Raw genomic sequence first — 20,571 nt, 5'->3', positions numbered from 1 at the left:
ATGCCTCCCAGGAGTCCCTTGAATGATGCTAAGTCATTAACACAGTTAATTTATATGTAGTTTTCAAATTAATAACCATTAATTCTTCTCTCTTTAGACCAAATCAATTAAGCTTATGAGAATTTTGAATCAAGGAATACATTTGGAAAATCTTGAATAAATTATAACAATTTTCATTTTTGGGTGAACTATCCATTTAACAGATAGTTAAAATTAATGACATAGGTATTTAATTTGGAGTGCTGTCTTTTTAAGACGGAAGGCATGCATTAAATACTGACACACATTCAGTTTTCACACACCTGTTCACGTTCACTTAATCCATAACCTACTGTATTTACGTGAGATACTCTACACGATAAACATTTGGACTGTTGTGTGTGTATTTGAGCGCTGTATACAACAACAGTGACAATGGAGAACTGATCACGCGCTGTATATGAGAACTGAGGAAGTGGAGTGCACACGCGAGAGAGAGAGCCCTGCCTTCACTAACTTTAAGTTAGTTGACAACAAACTGTGACTCCCGGGAAAAACGGGACGTTTGGTCACCTCTTCTAGTCTAGTCCAGTCTCATCTAGTTAACGAAAACGCTGCATAAATTTCGTCATAATTTCGTCATCATTTTTTAGCTCATCAACATCTCATCTTAGTCACATAAAAAATGTTCGTTAACGAATATTTTTCGTCGTTGTCTTCGTTAACGAAATTAACACTGCTAGCATGCCATGCATTGATTGACTGTCTGCAACTAGGCCTAACTAAACAGGCCTAACAGTGCCATCAGGCAGGACCAAACCATTTCATGCAGATACAGGGGGGTGGTCAGTCAATATGGATGTTTTATTTTTTGGTCAATGGTGATATTTAACTTTTATTGCCAAAATAAGTAAAATCAAAGACATCATCATTTTATTATTATTTGAAATATACTTAATGATGATGGTTTATATAGTGTATAATATAATCACAATTTTTAATTAGTTTTTACCTATTTGTTGGGCCCCCTGTCAGTCAGGGGCCCTTGGAATTGTCCTAACTTTTTCCCCCATACGGCGCCCATGAACTGTTATAAACCAACTGAAATTTGAGAAATAACTCACATTTTTCTATGACTATAAATGCACCCTTTTAATAAGTTGAATTATTCATGTGACAATTCTGAGGTGTGACAAGAAACATCAGTTTATCAAAAACAGCAGTTTCCAAATTCTCAATGATTGTGTATTGACAGATCTTTTATAAGTGACTTTAACAGCTATAGAGAGCAACACTTCAGTCTCATCTGATTTAGCATGTGTGTTTTACAGTCAAGTAACTGTGTTTATACACTAAAAACAGCACATTATTTTTATTGTGAATGGTTGTCACTTTACAGAAACACCAAAACCCACAGTGACCATCAAACCTGCTCAACATGTGTTCAGAGGAGAGACAGTCACTCTCAGATGTAACATAAATGCTGAAGGAGTCACTCGCTGGCAGTACGGCTGGTATAAAGACGGTTCAGACTATGTTTCCAGTGAACTACAGGAACTCATATTCAGTTCTGTTACTGAGTCTGATGCAGGTAAATACTCCTGTAAAGGATCAGAGAGAGGAGGATCACGGACATCACACCGCAGTGATGAAGTTACACTGACAGTATCAGGCGAGTTTGATCATCTCTTCACATAGCCTACACACACAAGTATAACATGTTATTAATGAGTGATTTCTCACCTTCAGATCCCAGAACAGTATTAAGTGTTTCTCCTCAGATGTGGTTGACTGAAGGAGATCCAGTGACTCTGATCTGTGAGGTTAACGGCTCCTCTACAGGCTGGACATTCAGCTGGTTCACTGGAACTTTCTCATCAGGTAAGATATAACGTGCTTCATGTAGCAACATCTGAATAAACTATTTTATTTTTTATGAAACCAGAGATTAAAAATATTTAATCAATATAAATACTCTGATTATACCAACAAAGGTCATTTATGAGACTCATGTAAAAATGTCTGTTCATTTCTTAAGATAACTGCACTTTTTCACTTTATACAGACTACAGATATCATTATGGGCCTCTCTTAGACAGCAGCAGAGGAGCTGGAGGAAAATACACTGTCAGTTCTGCTGCTCTAAAACACACAGGAGTTTATATGTGCAGAGCAAAGAAAGGAGAACCAGCCTATTAAACATGGTACAGCAACACACAGTTAATATGGGTCACTGGTGAGTTCAAACTGAATCACAGAATGAGTGACACTCTGGACATTTTCCGTGATCTTTTAGAGCTTGGTGTGTCTTGAAATATTGTCCTGGCTGTCATAATGTATACAGCTACTTTTGAATGGTGTGAATGGAGAAAGATGCTTCTGCTGTCAAGTGTAGTTACTGCATCTACTAGCAGGGTCTAAATAAACCAAACTAACCAGAGAAAAACGCTATGGGAACACCCTTCAGCGTGACCAGCTCTGAATAATATGTGAAATCAGTCTCATGAAGTAAAGTAAAGTAAAGTAAATTGACGTGACATTCAGCCAAGTATGGTGACCCATACTCAGAATTCGTGCTCTGCATTTAACCCATCCAAAGTGCACACACACAGAGCAGTGAACACACACACACACACACTGTGAACACACACCCGATGCAGTGGGCAGCCATTTATGCTGCGGCGCCCGGGGAGCAGTTGAATGGGCGTGATGTCATAGGCGGGTGACGTAGCGACCAGGAAGCTATAAAAGCACATTAGGTGGAACGAGCGTCAGCTTCTAGGAATGAAGCAAACTCTGGCAGGGATGCCGGAAGTATGGCTTTGAGATGCAGGGAACCATGGTTACACAAGAAACCTAGGACGTTCCCCTTCAGGAACTCGAGCTCTGTCCGAAAACACTATGGGAATGAGAATGCCCACGCCGCCAGACTCGCAAGTCCCTGCCTTGTGTGTATACAAAGAGCACAGCTAAGGCAAGAGAAAGAAGAGCTGTGAGGGGCTCGCAGATCTAAACCATAAAGTCTGATGAATGTGAGGGGCATGGACCGTCCAGCTGCGTTGCAGATGTCCTGTATAGACACACCTAACAAGAAGGCCTTGGAGGCTGCCATACTTTGGTTTAAGTGAGCCTTGACTCACTTAAAGATCAGAGGAATCAGTTGTTTTAGGATAGCATCCTGATCAACCGCTTAGCATAAGCTTCTTCTGACCGGAGGACTCAGCCTTAGTGCACCACAGAGGAAACATGTAAACAGAGGGTGTCTGCCCACTGAATGGCCACCAAGAGGGGCGCGGTAGGCTGTTATGGCCACCATGTAGACCCTCAGGGTAGAGTGGGTCAACCCTGCAGAGAGAAGGGCCTGACGGAACTCCAGACCTGTCCCAACTGGGCAAATAACTGTGTCGAGCTGGCAGACTTCGCACCAGGAGGTGAAAGGTTTCCACCTCAAGGTGTACAGTTTCCTCATGGAGGGAGTTCTGGATTGGAGGATGATCTCAGAAACTTCGTTTGAGAGACTAAAAGCTACGAGATGTGCCCCCTCAGGGGTCACTCCCATAACTTCCATAGCTCTGGGCGAGGATGGAATATTGTGTCCTCCGCCTGTGAGAGGAGACCCCTCCTGACGGTAATCTCCCATGGAGCGCAGTCGAGTAGACAAATCCGAGAAACATACTCGGCCCACCCAGAATGGGGCTACTAATAGAAGATGGACCCCGTCCCGGCATACTCTCAGCAGAACTCTTGGGAGCGGAGCGATCGGGGGAAAAGTGTACATATGAAGCCTCAGCCAAGTCTGCACCATGGCATCCAGTCCCAGTGGAGCCGGATGAGTCAGAGAAAACCAAAATGGACAGTGCGCTGTCATCTGAGCCGCAAACAGATCCACCTGACTAAATATTCTCCATATCTGCTTCACCACATTGGGGTGAAGCTTCCATTCCCCGGGCCTCGGCCCCTGCCTCAACAGGATGTCTGCTCCAATATTCAGATGCCCAGGAATGTGAACTGCTCACAGCAAGAGGAGTTTGCCCTGGGACCACACAAAGATCTGGTACGCTAGTTTGTACAAACTGCGTGAGCACAGACCCCTTGGTTGTTGATATAAGAGACCACCGCTGTGTTGTCGGTGTGCACCAACACATTGTGACAACTCAGGTCTAGGAAAAAGTAAAGTAGTGCTTAAAGCATGGCCAGCATCTTCAGGCAGTTGATATGCTATGTCAGATGGTGACCACTCCACAGACCATGGGCAAGGTGGCCACTCATGACGGCACCCCAGCCAGTGAGGGACGCATCTGTCGCTAGCATTATGCGGCATCAAGGAGCACTAAGCACCGGGTGTACCCTGAGACAAGAACCAAGATCTCCTCCACATGTCTAAGGCACATAGGACCTCCGCGTGACCTTGAGCATGCAAAGCGGGTTTCCCCTCAGGGAGAACCCCTTGGTCTTGAGCCACCACTGTAGGGTTTCATGTACAGCAGGCCAAGAGGTATTATGTTTGACGCAGCTGCCATCAGACCAAGCAGTCTAGAACTGTTTGACAGTGAGTGACCGGCCTTATCTTACTCTTGTGACTGCGGTGAGGATCGACTCAATCCGAACAGGAGACATCCGTGCCTTTACCATGGTCGAATCCCACACCATGCCCAAATAAGTGGTTCTCTGTACTGGAGAAAGCACAACTTTCTTGGCATTAAGTCTAAACCCCAGGTCTTTCATGTGAGCGAGAACGACATCTCGAGTCCGAACTGCCATCCAGTCTGATTGCGCTAATATCAGACAATCAAAAGTGTGGGGTGAGAATGCAAGGCCAAAGGAAGAACCGGTATTAGTAGGCTTTTGCCCCCAAAAGTCAACTTCAGGAACTTCCTATAATGGGGAAGGATGGAGATTGCATCTTTCTAGATCGATTGTGACACCATTTCCTCAGACTTGATTGTCTGCTTTAAGTGCAAGCGTGCTGAACTTCAGTCCCCTGACTAAGCTGTTTAATAGACGCAGATCTAAAATAGGATGCAACCCTTTATCCTTCCTTGGAACGGTACTGGCTGTATGATACGGACACCACTACGCGAGGAGGGACCACCTCGGTGGCCTACGTCCTCAGAGGGTGTCTACTTCTGTTCCATTACAAGAGTGTGCAGGACCCATTGAGACATGTTTAGCAGTAGTTTCCACACTGCTAAATAGTCTATTAAGGGAACCAGTCTCTCTAGACTGATCTCTGGTGTAATCAGAGCTGTTGGCTCGGTGCCCTGAAGCGGCGAACCAGCAGGGGAGAGCTGAACTAGCTGCTTAAGAGACCTCTGTGGAGGTCTCGAGCCTCTAAGCACCGCTATGTTTCCGGGCAATAATTGAGAGAAGCAATCGCCAGAGAAAGCTGCACCCTGGAACACAGGCAGGGTTGACAGATCAATCTCCTGAGGGCACTGAGGAGAGACGGGCACCGTTTAATGCAGTGTACAACGCTCTTCCCCAGAGGGGGCTGTCCTTCGAGGTCTTGAGCCACAGCATCAGGACTCTCAAAGCTGAAGTCTTCTATTAAAAACGACGCTCCTCAGACCCACGTTGTCTGCTAGGAATACTCGATTGCTCTCTTTTTAACCACTCGAAGCGCCACTCTGAATCTAGACTCTGCAGAGTACAAAAAGTGACACCCCCAGAAAGAGGAGCTGGAACACGATAGGTTGGGACTGCTCCACCCAGCAGCCCCTGCTGACCGCCTCAACCTCCTCACAGGAAGAGAGGTAAACATGTGCTCTTAAATTTTATATCCTATGAGCTCCTGTATATCTAACTTCTCAAAGTGAGATAAATGTCATTATATTCCTCAGAATTAAATGCCATAAAACAATCAGATGAGTAAACACGGTCTGGCTTGTGATACAATCAGTGTTTGGAATAACGGCGTTTAAAAGAACGGCGTTAGATAACGACGTTATTTTTTCAGTAACGGGGTAATCTAACTAATTACTTTTCCCGTCGTTACAACGCCATTAACATTACTGAACATTAAATTTGGTGCGTTACTATTCATTGATTTAATAAACTATGTAATCCGAACTCACCCCTGACTCACACAGTGAGTGAGCAGGTGGGTTAATAATGAGATAAGCGATTAAGATTGGCTAAGGCAGAGTCATGTGTTTCATGGTAGCCAATCAGAGCCAGTGTTTTTACACACATGCCGGCACACGCGCCAGCAGCGCCAAACACACACACACACACACACACACACACACACACGCAACAGCTACACAAAGATTCGCAGCGGCAGCAGAAATGGCGAGTCAGGAGCAATCCGATGAAAAGTTGGCATTTTCAAGGTGGAGATATAAGCACTACTACAAATTCATTGTAGTCAAAGGCAAGAACGTGCATGTAGGCTAATGTGTACATGTAATGTGTGACACACGCATCTACAAAGCTAGTGGCCAAAAACACTTTTCTTACGAAGATAATACTTGAAGTGCAGGATAAAACTCTTGCTGTCTGTTGACGTGCAATAAATATTGAAAGTTATGTACGAACACCTGTCTGTTCTACTTATTTCAACTGACTTGGGAAAACTGCTAAAAAAATACAAAATCTTTGACATATAGCAACTTTTTTTTTTTTTTTTTTTTTTACAGTAACGCAAATAGTTACTTTCCCTGGTAACGAGTTACTTTTATTATAGAGTAATTCAGTTACTAACTCATTTACTTTTTGGAACAAGTAGTGAGTAACTATAACTAATTACTTTTTTAAAGTAACTTTCCAAACAGTGGATACAATTCATATCGAAGTGAAATATCTAACTTATCATATTCAGATTAATACTGATTTTAATTCCTCAGAATTAAATGCAGGTAAACCAACAGACGAGCATACACGGTATGGCATGGTAAGATTCATATCAAGAAAAAAAAATGGTGTATCTAACTTCTCATAGTAAGATAAGTGCCTCATTTAATTCCTCATTATTAAATGGAGCCAAACAACCAAACGAGTAAACACGGTCTGGTGTGGTCTGGTGTGGTCTGGTGTGTCGACGCCCTCCGTGTCAATCTCCTGGAGAAAGACAAGCGAAGCGCGAAAGCGAAACCCACGAGCACAGTCACTGCTCTGCCTCGGCAAAAGCGGGACCGGCACTGCGAAAAATGCATCCTCCTCAAAAGAGAGCCTTCTGAGAGTGAAACGAAGCAGTAACAAATGCTCACATCGAGGGACATCAACTCCCTCGACAACCGATTCTCCGTGCTTCGCTCTCAAGCAGACAACACACTGCGTGTGTCCCTACCCCAATCTCACGGGCAGGAAAAACACACATCCTGAACGCTGCGTGCTTTAGCCCAAAACTTCTCTTGACTGAGGTTTGATATAATGGATCTTATCAGTGGACAAACAACACTAAATAAGACTCACAAAACAAATAGCAACTGACACACACACAGAGCTTCGCTGAATTACAAAAAGCTGACGCTCGTTCCACCTCACGTGCTTTTATAGCATCCTGGTCGCTACATCATCCACCTATGACGTCACGCCCATTCACGCCCACTAATTTCACATATTATTCAGAGCTTTGGATAAACATGAAGAAAAATTCAAAAACTGTCTACTAATTAAATTTTTTGTTGTCAGTTTAGATATGAATCCCCAAATATTTCACATCATTTTTAACTAGTATATTTTCAATTTCAGATTCTACATTATCAAATAAGCAAATAATTTCACACTTGGATAAATTAAGTTTGAGTCCAGAAGCATTAGAGAAGGCATTAATTGTAGTTAATACTGGAGAAACTTGCTCTTTGTCTTTTAAAAATAAAGTGGTATCATCAGCTAATTGTGAGATACGAATCTCTCTGTTAAAGATACTAAGACCAATAAAATTGATTTCCTTTGTGAAGTGAAATATTTAATCAAATCACTAAGAACAATTGATAATAGAAAATGTACGTCTTTTCTGAAAAAATATGATGAGATCTTTCATGTACCATGATTTTCTTCTTTGATGTTTTTATTTTCTTTTTTTATTTTCTTTTTTTCTCTCCTTTTTTTTCTTTCCTTTTGGTGTTTTATGATTGTCCAAATTGACTTCAACTGTTTAATATATGCATTTTTGAAAAAAATAAAAAAAAAACATATTATTCAGAGCTGCTAAAGGGCATTCCCATAGCGTTTTCGGACGCAGCTCGAGTTCCTGATGGGGAACTAAAATATAACTACTGTGGCACAACAGTGTTACTTACATAAGTGTACTTGAGGGAACATAATCAAATATGTGTAATAAAATGTATAATCTAACCTGTTTATAAAAGGGTTTTCATTATAAAAGGTATTTTAAATATTTGTGTCATTGATCACACTGATTCTAGGAGGCACTTTACGAACAACACAAGACACTCAGGTTGCACATCAACACATGTTATAGGATGAACCATATACACACTTTATCAATCATTTTACAGTTTGATTACTATCTGTCTACTAATAATATCTTAGTAAATTAATATACAGCAAACTCAGTTAACTATAAACACTACTAGGTTCACACTGTACAGACAAAGAAGAACTGATCCTCGAGTTGACTCTCAGGGTTTTTTCTCCAATAGTATCATCTTATGGAGGTTTTTGTTGGTTATCACAGTTGTCTTTGGTTTGCTGCTGATGGTATAATGACAAATATATTAAGGTGTAATTTTGTTTATGAAGGTTTAAATATAAATTAGAATTTTCTGATACTATAACTTGAATATTTTTTTTTTCTCTGAAAAGCTGCTTTGAAATAATTTGTGTAAAGTGTTATATCAATAAAACTTGACTTGATTTCTGAATAGTAGTTGTGATTGTCTTCTCAGGTGTTTCTCCTCCAGTCTCTCTGATGGTCAGTCCCAGCAGAACTCAACACTTCACATCTGTCTCTCTCTCTCTGAGCTGTGAGGATCAGAGTAACTCTACTGGATGGACAGTGAGAAGATACACAGACAGCAGGCAGCTGAAAGATTGTTCATCATCATTGTGGGGATCACAAACAGGATCTTCATGTACAATCAGAGACACCAGAACATCAGACACTGGAGTGTACTGGTGCGAGTCTGAATCTGGAGAGAAAAGTCATCCTGTTAATATCACTGTACACTGTGAGTCTGTGTTTCTGTGTTTATTCAGTTCACAAAGCCCTCATTATATGTTTTGGATATAGATACTGTAGATGGATTGTGATCTCAATTCAATCCCCCACAAAATCTTATTCCTAAATGACAATTGACTGTATTACTGTCTTGTATTTTATGATTGTCATTTATTTGTTCTTGAGTGTTTTGAAAGGCACATTTAAATAACACATTAGTATTATTATTTATTATTATTATTGTTGTTGTTGTTGTTGATACAGTCTGACTATATTCGTACTCTTCATCAGTTGATGTTTGCTCTGTTTCTGTAGCTGGTGTGATTCTGGAGAGTCCTGTTCATCCTGTGACTCAAGGAGAAACTCTGACTCTTCGCTGTTTAGATCAAAATACAACCTCACCAAACCTCAGAGCTGGTTTCTATAAAGATGGGTCACTCATCCAGAATCAAACTACAGAGATAATCATCTCTACTGTCTCAAAGTCAGACGAGGGTTTCTACTCCTGCAAACACCCAGAGAGAGGAGAGTCACCCGAGAGCTGGATCTCAGTCACAGGTGAGAGTCAATCAAACTGTGAGCTGGTTTATTTCTTCTTATGTTCTCCTTCAGATATGGTGCTTGATAAAGTGCTTGTGTGTCTCTTCTTCAGTGTCTCATTCAGGATCTCAGATCTCTGTCCTCCACACACTCACTTCTGTACTGGCAGTTTGTCCATATCTGCTCGTGACAGTCGTGCTGATTTTCAAATGCTGCAGGATGAGAGGTAAATACCTGTCTGATTTATTACTTTATAATCATTATATCCAGTTAAACACTAAATTAGTCATCAAAAGAAAGCCAACCTACTGGTAGGTCTATCTATCTATCTATCTATAAAAATATTATACAAAAAAACTATTATACAATAATTGTACAATAAGTTAATAGTTCTTTACCAATTATTCTGGCATGACAGTAAATAAACCACAATATTAACACTGATATTATGACATTTATCAGAAACATACGTGTGAAAGAATGTGAGCATGTGTATGAATGACAGAGTGTAAACAGAACAAGCGTTTAACTTTTAGTTTTTACAAATTATACACTTAAAGTTTGCTTCCTAGTCCATGAATACAGATCATGCATCACTGTCAATGTTCATGATCTCTTTATTATAACTGATGTAGTCATGAAGAAGCCCCATCACCACAGCGAATGCATGTGACATCTTTTACATCATCCAGGGCAGTGTCCTCCTTTAAAACCACTGTTCCATCAGTTTAGAGGAAAGGACATTCTCTTCTTTGACCAGCATTCATAGAAAAAAGTGAAAAACATTTGAAAAAATAAAACATTGAATTCAAATATATTCATTTTCAGATAGAGGTGCATTCACATCAGTAAGGAGACGTAAGTAGTCAGTTTTATCATTTAAAAATTTTGGGCCTTATTTTAACGATCTAAACGTAAAGTGCACTCAGGGCATGTCCAAATCCACTTTTGCTATTTTAACGATGGAAAAACGGTTGGCGCGCCCCGGCGCATGATCTAAACAGGTTATCCCCTATTCTCTTAATGAGTAATGGGTGTTTTTTGGGCGTAACATGCAATATATACCGATCAGAATCTCATCTTCCATTCCCTTTAAGAGCCAGTTGTGCTCGTGCCATGATGGATTTGCTATTTACACGGTGGAATTTGGCAAGCGCAAAGACAAAATGCGTCTCCGAGATGAAACGGAGCTGCTTGTGTGCGAGCACATAGATAGCCTAATTCTGATACATGCGATAACCATCCATTATGGCATGTAGGCATTTATATTATATCATATTTAATTAGCCTACAAAAAATCTTATGCATTGCAATCTTTTATTTTTTAATATTTAGCATGTTTTTGTGTTGCTGTGCATACCTGTGTTTAATAAGTAGCATGTATGCGCATTGTGGACCCGCCTATACTAACACGCTCTTTAAATAACAACGGAAAAACATTGCGCCAGACTTTAGACCAGGTTTGACTTGGACTATGGCACAGTCTATTTTCAGCTCCTTAAAATAGCAATGCGCCAGCAATGCGCCTGAACACACCTCTTTTTTACACAAGCACGACCATGGCCGCACAAATGAGCACAAATGCATTTGCTAATTAAACGACGTGGTGCTGGATGGGAAAATGCAAACGGCGCCGGACTGAAACTAGCAAACACACTTCCGCTGTGCCTTGCATCGCACACTTTGTGTGTTTGTTTAATTTCCATGTCTATCACAGCACTCTTGAATGCTATCATGGCAGCACTAGTGTGAGGGCATGTGATATTGTTTGAATAAATATTTAGCTTTCAGAAAGCTGCTACTTTACTGAAAGATTTAAACAGACATGACATTCACATACTTCACACATTTTCATGTGCGTGGAGGGCTGCTCTTTAAAGGGTTAGTTCACCAAACTAATGAAAATGGTCATAATTTATTCTCCCGTGTTGTTCCAAACCCATACAAACTCAACGCAAATAAATTTATCTAATATTCTCTTGTTATTCTCTTCTTAACAGACATGTTCGCTATGATATAATTTCAGATTTATTCATATATAAGTATAGGCATGGATTACTTCTACAATTCTACAATCCGCTGTGCATCAGGTGGTTCTTCGGCTCCATGTCCTGCATTCAAATCATTTAATGCACAGCTAGCCGTTTATTATCCCTTACTTATATCAATACACTTTATTTGCTCTGTTTTATTCTGTGAAACCTTACCTTATGGAATAACTGTTATACGAGCGTATGAGACGCTCAGTGGGTTCATGTGTAGTGCAGCCAAGATGGTGGTGTGTGTTTCCGGTTAGAGAAACAGGAGAGAGGATCCCAATTTAACTTTTTTAATCATAGACTGGTTGAATATGTTACTTCACACAAATGTGGTCTATAAACAGAAGAAATACGAAGAAAACAGTAGTAAATATATCAGTATATGACACAGACATTCAGTTATTCAGTAATAGATTAATTAACATACATTATTTGCAGATTATATTAATAAAATAAGCAATGACAAGCAGATCGCCCGATCGTTGCATATGCTCTATATTAAGAGCACAAACTAAGCAACATCATCAATTGACAGTTCTAACAATAATGAACAAACTGGGTGACGTAACTAGGAAGTGAACATTATCCTTTGTATTATAATAGTAATACACTTATTAGCACGATAAATGTCCGATACAAATGCGTTTGATTTCACTTTCAATATCACTTTCAGTTTCACTTTCATCTATGATGCGGTTTAAAATGCGTTCGATTCATGGGCAAACATCGACATTCAAAACAATGATATGAATGACAAATACAATATATATATATATATATGTATGAACTCACCCGTAATCATTTACACACAGAAAAACATAAACAACCGTCGAATAAACAGTCCAGCCAGCCTGATTTGTAACCTGCTGCTGTCAAGTCAAAATGTCCGCTCCTAACTGAGCTACGCATGCTACATGCCATTAGGGGGCATGGTTAGGGCTTTCTCACACAGCCGCCCCCAAATGTGTGTAAGCACATTTGAAATAGTGAGAAAACCTAGCTAATTAGTAGGCTCAATAGGGTCATCATCAGAGAATTTAGGGAGTGGGACTAAACGGGATACAGGTCTTACATATGTGCGATTGTGTACCTGCACTTCAACTGTTCTGATACGCCCATCCGGTCCAGGGAAAATGTTGGTCACTTTACCTACTGGCCAACATGCTTGTGGAAGTTGTGAATCCACTATCAGTACCACCTGGTCTAGACCAATTTCTCCCCCATCTTTACGCCATTTCTGTCTTTCTTGTAGATTCGGAAGGTAGTAATGGATGAATCTAGACCAGAAATGGTCAGCGAGTACTTGGCTATGTTTCCATCTTCTGGTACCCAAAAGATTACTTGAATCATAGAGCACTTGTGGGAGAGAAGAATCATGACGACCCATTAGTAGGATGCTGGGCGTAACTGGGTCCAAATCGGACACGTCTGAGGATGCGTATCCCAAAGGCTTAGCATTTAGGATGCCTTTAACTTCGGTGAGCACGGTTCGCAGTACAGTTTCAGTTAATGTTTGATCTCTCAGTACTACCTTTAAGGCCTGCTTTACTGATTTAACCTCCCGTTCCCATGCTCCCCCGAAATGAGGGGCACCAGGTGGAATAAATCTGAACGAAATCTGTTGTTCTGCCAGCTGTTCCCTGAGTTGAGGCGTCATCGCTTCATAAGCTGCTCTCATCTCTCCTCTCCTCGTCTCCTCCAACAAAGTTTGTTCCATTATCGCAAAGAAGCTCAAATGGTTTCCCTCTTCGTGCTATGAATCAGCGGAGAGACATTAGAAATGCATCTGTCTTAAAGCTTTCTAATAGATCAAGATGGAGACAACGGGTGGTCAGACATTTGAAAACTATTCCCCATCTTTTCTCGGTACGTCGACCAATCTTGACTGTGAATGGACCAAAACAATCCATCCCAGTGGAATAGAATGGGGGTTTGTACAGACGTAGGCGTGCGGATGGGAGGTCGGCCATTTTGGGTACAACGGGTTTAGCGCGCCATTTCTGGCTGTCCAGACACCTGAATTGATGCTTCTTGATTGCTTCCCTTCCTCGCAGAATCCAGTATCGTCTTCTCAGCTCAGCAAATACTCTTTCTGGCCCAGGATGTAAAAGGGAGGAATCATATTCCTTGATCAGAAGCTTGGTTAGGTGATGTTGCGGATCAAGCACAATGGGATGTATAGCATCCAATTCCATTTGTTTAGCATGTCTCAGCCTCCCTCCAACCCTGATAAGTCCACTGGATTTATCATACTCAGGTGATAAGGATGCTAATCTACTGTTAGATGGTAATGGTCTATCAGAAGTGAGAGCTTTAAACTCGTCTGGAAAGGAATCTTTCTGAGCCTGTTGTAGGAGGAGCCTCTCTGCGGATATGTAACTCTCTGAATCATTTGGTGACTGCATGGGAGAGGTAGCCGCCCCGTAAAGGGATGTCACTGTAGATTTTAGTAGCTCAGACCAAGTACTAAATTGGTTAACATCAGGAATGGGAATGTCTGGATTTGTGCACACATGCAGGAAGTTTGCTGACTTTCTCAGTTCTGCCTCTGGTTCAGTTTCAACTGCTGGCAAAGTGGGCCAACATGACTCTGACTGGTGCAAGAAATTTGGTCCAGTAATCCAACGGCAAGGTGGGGTTAATTCCTTTAATGTTTGGCCTCGGGTTATGACATCAGCAGGGTTGTTAGCTGAATCAACGTACCTCCAGGAATCAATATTAGTGAGTGATTGAATTTCAGCCACCCGTGTTCCCACAAAGACTTTGTATCTGCATGAGTCGGATTTAAGCCATTGGAGGACTGTGGCTGAGTCAGACCAGAGAATAATACGATTGATGTTGACAGTTAGTTCTGTTTGAAGGACATTAGCCACCTGCGCTCCGGTAAGTGCCGCACTTAGTTCCAGATGAGGGATCGTCATCTGCTTCCGAGGTGCCACTCGTGAACGAGCTAACACAAATGAGACATGGACATGTCCTTCATTGTTTTCTGTGCGCATGTAGGCCATGGAGCCGTAGGCCCTCTCAGATGCATCGCAGAATATATGTAAATCCCGACTGAGGATTTCCACTTGTCCTTCATACGGAGTGTAACACCTTGGCATTGCAACCTGATCTGAATGGTGGAGCTCTTGCTGCCAGTCTTGCCATCTAGTTAACAGGCTGTCAGATGTGATTGGGTCATCCCACCCTAGATTGTTCTTCCACAAATCTTGGACCAGCACTTTGGCTCGGGTTGTAAATGGAATTAGATAACCCAGGGGATCATACTGTGATGCTAAAACGCTGTAGACATTCCATAGAGTGGGTTCAAGGCATCCGGATTGGCTGGGTTTGTAGCTGAACGAGTCTGTGAGACAGTTCCACAGTAGCCCAAGTGTACCTTCCAGGAGGTCAGTACTCTTCTGTGATAGCCAGAGTTCACTATTCTGTGATCTTGCTTCAGAGGGGAGATGCTGAATAACCTCAGGTCGGTTGCTGGCCCATTGACGAAGATAAAATCCGCCGGTGAGCAAAAGTTTCCGTAAGTTGTCTACTAATGCTCTAGCTTCTGCAGCAGTATGAAGGCTATGGAGACAGTTGTCTACATGAAAAGAACTTTTGACCGTTTTCACCAGAGTTGGATCCACTTGCGGATGGTTCTGGGCAATTTCCTGGAGTGCATATATGGCACAGCATGGGCTGCATGTTGTGCCGAATGGTAAAACTTGCCATTTGTAGATTTTAGGCTGTTCTGTTCTCTGCATGTTTCTCCACAGAAAGCGTACAGTTGGCTTATCACTTGGCAAGAGGCGAACCTGGTGGAACATACCTTTCACATCTCCGCTGATAGCTACAGGATGTTCACGGAACCTCAGCAAGACACCAAGTAACGACGGCCCAAGAATGGGCCCAGGTAGGAGGATCTCATTTAAAGCGTGGCTTTGGTATGAATAAGAGCAGTTGAAAACTATTCTGTCCTTGTTGTTATGTGTCACCATATGGTGAGGGATGTACCACGACTCAGGGGATTGCTCAGCTTCTTGTGTTGATATCTCTGCTATATAGCCAGCTTCTTGCAGTTTCTTCATTTCAGAACAGTATGACTCAGCTCGCCTAAGGTCTTTAGCAAGTTTACGCTCAGTGCTTCGAAGGTTTGCCATCACTGCTTCTTTAGGGGCTCTAAGAAGTTCAGCATTGGGCCGCCTGAGCAAGGGAGTGGCGTATCACATAAAGCGGCTGACTTCTACCTTGGTAGTATGTGACTGGAGAAGAGAGAGGGCATACTGGTCTTGCTTGGAGCGAGTGGCTGTTTTCTCATTTACATAGGGCAGAGTATCAATTTGCCAGAGGCGTTCCACATTCTTGAATAACTCAGTATTCGACGTGGTTGTGGTTATGTGAAGACACTGTGGGGTGGAAAGGATGGGATGACTAAGCCCTGTGGGACCTTGAAGGGTCCAACCAAGTCTAGTACAGATGGCAATTGGTCCATTTGCAGGTCCCATACACACTGGCTGGACAGGAGTAAGCAGGTGAGGCATGTCAGACCCGATAAGCAATAAAGGTTGGGCACGGTCAATCCAGGGTAATTGCAAGGACCTAAGGTGCTCGTACTTGTGCTGGAGAGCAGACACAGGGTAGGAATGTTCAGAGAGTCTAAGGTTATCTGCAGTGAATGCATGAGGAATCAGGTATTTCTTGCCTGGTCTGTGCAAGGGTGACACATTGAGGGAAACAGTGGCTCCGTGCAAATTAACTACATCGTGATGGACTGTGCGTAGTGTTAGTGTTTCAGGTTCAGTGGGGAGGTTCAACTGAACTACAGCCTGTGACAAAACAATGCTGCGCTCTGAACCATCGTCCAACACTGCATATGCTTCCATTACATTCTTATGGTTGTGCAGTAAGACCTTGACTATCTTGAGCATTACCTTTTGAGATCTGTTGGGCCGGTCTAAATAGACCTGAGGGGTAGGAATCTTGACCAGCAGCACACTTTTTTGGATCTGTAAAGCTGCATCATGCAAGATGGTCAGATGTAACTCTTTACAGTTGGTGCAGGTTCTTTTCAGAGTACAACTGTCTGGCTTATGGGTTCGCCCACATTTCCAACAGCGCTTCTCATTGGTTATCCACTGTACTATTTGATCTGTAGTCATTATCTTGAACTTGGGACACATGTTAAGGAAGTGGTCCTTTGTATTACAGTATGGGCAGAAGGGCTGAATCTTAGAGGAAGTCTGAGATTTCGTTGGTCCCTGCAAGGCTGAACTGGCATCAGCTGAGTACAAGATGGATGTGGATCTCTCCTTTGAACGAAAAGGTACTGACCTTTGCAGATCTTTCTTGATGGGTCTAGCCATATCAATCTGACACATAGTAGCTGCTTTATTGGAAATGCACTTTGCTTGTGACTTCATCTGCAGCCATGCAGACAGGTTGGGTAAAGTATAAGTGCGGTCTGTGCCAGTTTGCAAAATACCTCGACTGAAACACTGCTCAACAAACCCATCACGATATGACGGTGGCATCTTGCTTAACAATCGATCAACATGAGAGCCACAGCGCAGCTCGTATCCATTTGGGCCTTCCAAAGTTCTGAGCATTCCTACAAGTGTTTGGATAGATAGGGAAAAGGAGTCAAAAGCTTCTGCATCACCGAACTTGACTGCTGGTGCATTCAGTATGACACATAATTCGGACTGAACCAGTTGACGTGGTTGGCCGTATTTATCCTGCAGTGCTTGTAGTGCAGTTGTGTATGGTCTGGGGTCATACACATAGGCTTTGGCCAACTGGAGAGCATTGGGAAGTTTTAAGTGACTTAAAAGGACCTGATACTTGTAATGTTCACTCAACTGAGGCTGGTTATTCATTACATTGTCTAAGGCCATCTTCAATAATGCAAAGTCACTTTCTCGACTGGTATCGAAGTATGGAATTGCTGGCTTTGGGACCCTGTAAGCTGAGGCAGCTAACATTTCCAGACCAGGTGGTTGGGCTGGACAGGGGTACATCACTGCCCGATTATGAGCGGCGTCAGATGGGGGAGCAGGATAGGGTACTGTTGTCCAGTGAGAGCTAGGATTCGTGAAATGGTAGGACTGAGCCTGTAAGGGAGCCCCTAATGTTATAGGTACTGTAGATGAAACTGTAGGCAGGACACTGACAGGGGGTGTATGACTATAGGTTACAGGGGGTAAAGGAGCTGCATAATCTGACCTAGACTTTAAGGTGGGCGGTGCAGTAACTAGTGAAGCCGATGACCTTGTAACTGTGTTGGGCAGGGTTACCTCGGCAGCTGAGGTTACAGAATTGAATGGGGATTCAGCAACTGAAACAGTAATGTGTTCGGCAGGTAATATGGGGGAAGGCATTACTGATGACACAGGTACGAAGTTAACATGGCAAGGGGTAGAATGACTAGGCATTACTTGGGCAGATGATTTAACATCAGTGGTAGCAGCAGCTATCTGTGGTCTAGTGCTTACCTCAGACAGAGGATCAACAGCTAAGCTAGACTGTGAAGCAGCGACATTAACATCTTGAGATTCCTGTTTAAGAAGTACACAAACATATTTAGCAACCTCAAGCTCATTTTGGACCTTTTTGAGAAGTCTGCGGCTTTCTACCCGCTTAGCTAGTAACTCTCTAGCCTTAGTGGCTTGTTCCTGTCTATACTGTGCTTCTCTAGCCTGTGCATCTAGTCTCTCACACTCCTTATCTAAAATGGCTTCCTCTTCGATCTGCTGTTGAAGTTCTTCCAAGTCCAGAGTCTTTAGCCTTTCCTCCAACAAGGCCGCTTGAAGATCGGAGAGTCCATGTCTGGGAGATCTGTGTTGTGCACTGCGATGAGATCTTGATGAAGTACTGGACACCGTACCAGAAGAAATGGATCTAGATGCATGTCTTGATGGTCTAGATGGTCTCTGCGAAGTCGAATCAGCAGGAGGTGGCTCTGGATGTACGTTAGGTGGGAGTTCGACGTCATAATCAGCGAGATGGGCAGGAAGGTGTCTCTCTCTTGGAGGACGAGGCTGGACGACGGGCTCAGTTGTATTGGGAGGTTCAGGGTCCATCTTGATGCACTTCCGGCTCGAAGGACCATATACGAGCATATGAGACGCTCAGTGGGTTCATGTGTAGTGCAGCCAAGATGGTGGTGTGTGTTTCCGTTTAGAGAAACAGGAGAGAGGATCCCAATTTAACTTTTTTAATCATAGACTGGTTGAATATGTTACTTCACACAAATGTGGTCTATAAACAGAAGAAATACAAAGAAAACAGTAGTAAATATATCAGTATATGACACAGACATTCAGTTATTCAGTAATAGATTAATTAACATACATTATTTGCAGATTATATTAATAAAATAAGCAATGACAAGCAGATCGCCCTTTCGTTGCATATGCTCTATATTAAGAGCACAAACTAAGCAACATCATCAATTGACAGTTCTAACAATAATGAACAAACTGGGTAATGTAACTAGGAAGTGAACATTATCCTTTTTATTATAATAGAAATACACTTATTAGCACGATAAATGCCCGATACAAATGCGTTTGATTTCACTTTCAATATCACTTTCAGTTTCACTTTCATCTATGACGCAGTTTAAAATGCGTTCGATTCATGGGCATACATCGACATTCAAAACAATGATATGAATGACAAATACAATATATATATATATATATGTATGAACTCACCCGTAATCATTTACACACAGAAAAACATAAACAACCGTAGAATAAACAGTCCAGCCAGCCTGATTTGTAACCTGCTGCTGTCAAGTCAAAATGTCCGCTCCTAACTGAGCTACGCATGCTACGTGCCATTAGGGGGCGTGGTTAGGGCTTTCTCACAACTGTTTTATAAAAACAATAAACCCCATGAAGCCGTGGTTTACAGTGAATTTATAACAGCTAAGGGACATTTTTAGGCATAACACGAAGCGGGGCTTGGGGCTTATTGCTTTAATCTAGTTATCATTAATACTGTGCAGCTTGTCGTGCTTTGGGTTTGTAAGGTGCTCACTAAAGTTGCTTTGAAACAGCATGAATTGTGAAAATTTCTGTAATACAAATCAGTTCAATTGAATCTGTCTCACTTCTCCTGTTTATCTTTTACCCTACAATACACTTTTTCCTCACTGACAAAAGACATGATTTTTTTGTTTGGTGTTTTCTAGTCAAATTTGTTTAAATATAGTTAAAAGATGATGGTAGATAGTTCATAAAAACAATAAACATAGAGAGAAAAAAAACATACATAGCTGTTCAATTAAATGCTTGATTGTTTTGTGTTTATTTAACAGATGGATCTGTTGAAGAACAAGAAACTGCAATCTGATCTTAATCTGTCGTGATGGTGAGAAAACTCCAGCTTCATCCTGGAATCTCTCAGTGTCTCAGTTCAGACTGAACATGACTTACTGTAAATGTCAATGTTTTGGGAGTGACTCTTTTGGCATCTCACAGTTGTTAAAGTCAACATGAACCAGCATCACAACTCTTTTGACTTCTGAGTGAAACAGAATACAGAATACCACAAAATGTGTAACAAAAAAACATGATTTTTCAAATCTTGATTTTCAGGAATTAATTGGAACGTAAAAAAAGCCTTTTATATATGTTGCTTTTTATCTTTGGAATAGCTAAGAAATTAAATAAAGGAACATTTTGATTTTATATTGACTTTAAAAATAGACATGGATGTCAATCTGCATAACGCCTCATTTGAGGGCCCTTTGCCATCATCGGCTGAGATACCCCTCTCAACACCCCTCACCCTCACCCCAGCTCAAAGTGGACTGTTCCCGCTCCACTAAAGATCCAGTGGGGCAAGATCAGAAATACAATGAAAGTATCTATCCTATCCAAATGAAAGTTTCCCTATGAT

At 41.9% G+C, this 20,571-nt stretch overlaps 2 protein-coding genes across 2 annotated transcripts in view; both read left to right on the top strand.

Moving 5' to 3' along the window:
- The window catches only part of LOC132160094 (NACHT, LRR and PYD domains-containing protein 3-like), a 274,868-nt gene that overhangs the window by 249,419 nt on the left and 4,878 nt on the right, over positions 1-20,571 (top strand). The window lies entirely within an intron of this gene.
- On the top strand, positions 1,731-20,194 carry LOC132160103 (Fc receptor-like protein 6). Its single transcript, XM_059569824.1, is given in 6 exon segments — positions 1,731-1,860; positions 2,045-2,215; positions 8,832-9,113; positions 9,419-9,661; positions 9,756-9,869; positions 19,988-20,194. Coding segments are annotated over 6 exon segments (945 nt in total). The 5' UTR covers positions 1,731-1,760; the 3' UTR covers positions 20,023-20,194.

The sequence above is a fragment of the Carassius carassius genome, chromosome 16 (assembly GCF_963082965.1).
Source record: "Carassius carassius chromosome 16, fCarCar2.1, whole genome shotgun sequence".
In the NCBI taxonomy this organism is placed as follows: Eukaryota; Metazoa; Chordata; class Actinopteri; order Cypriniformes; family Cyprinidae; genus Carassius; species Carassius carassius.
Note: the sequence above shows the minus strand (reverse complement) of the source record. Positions and strands in the feature narration are given on the sequence as shown.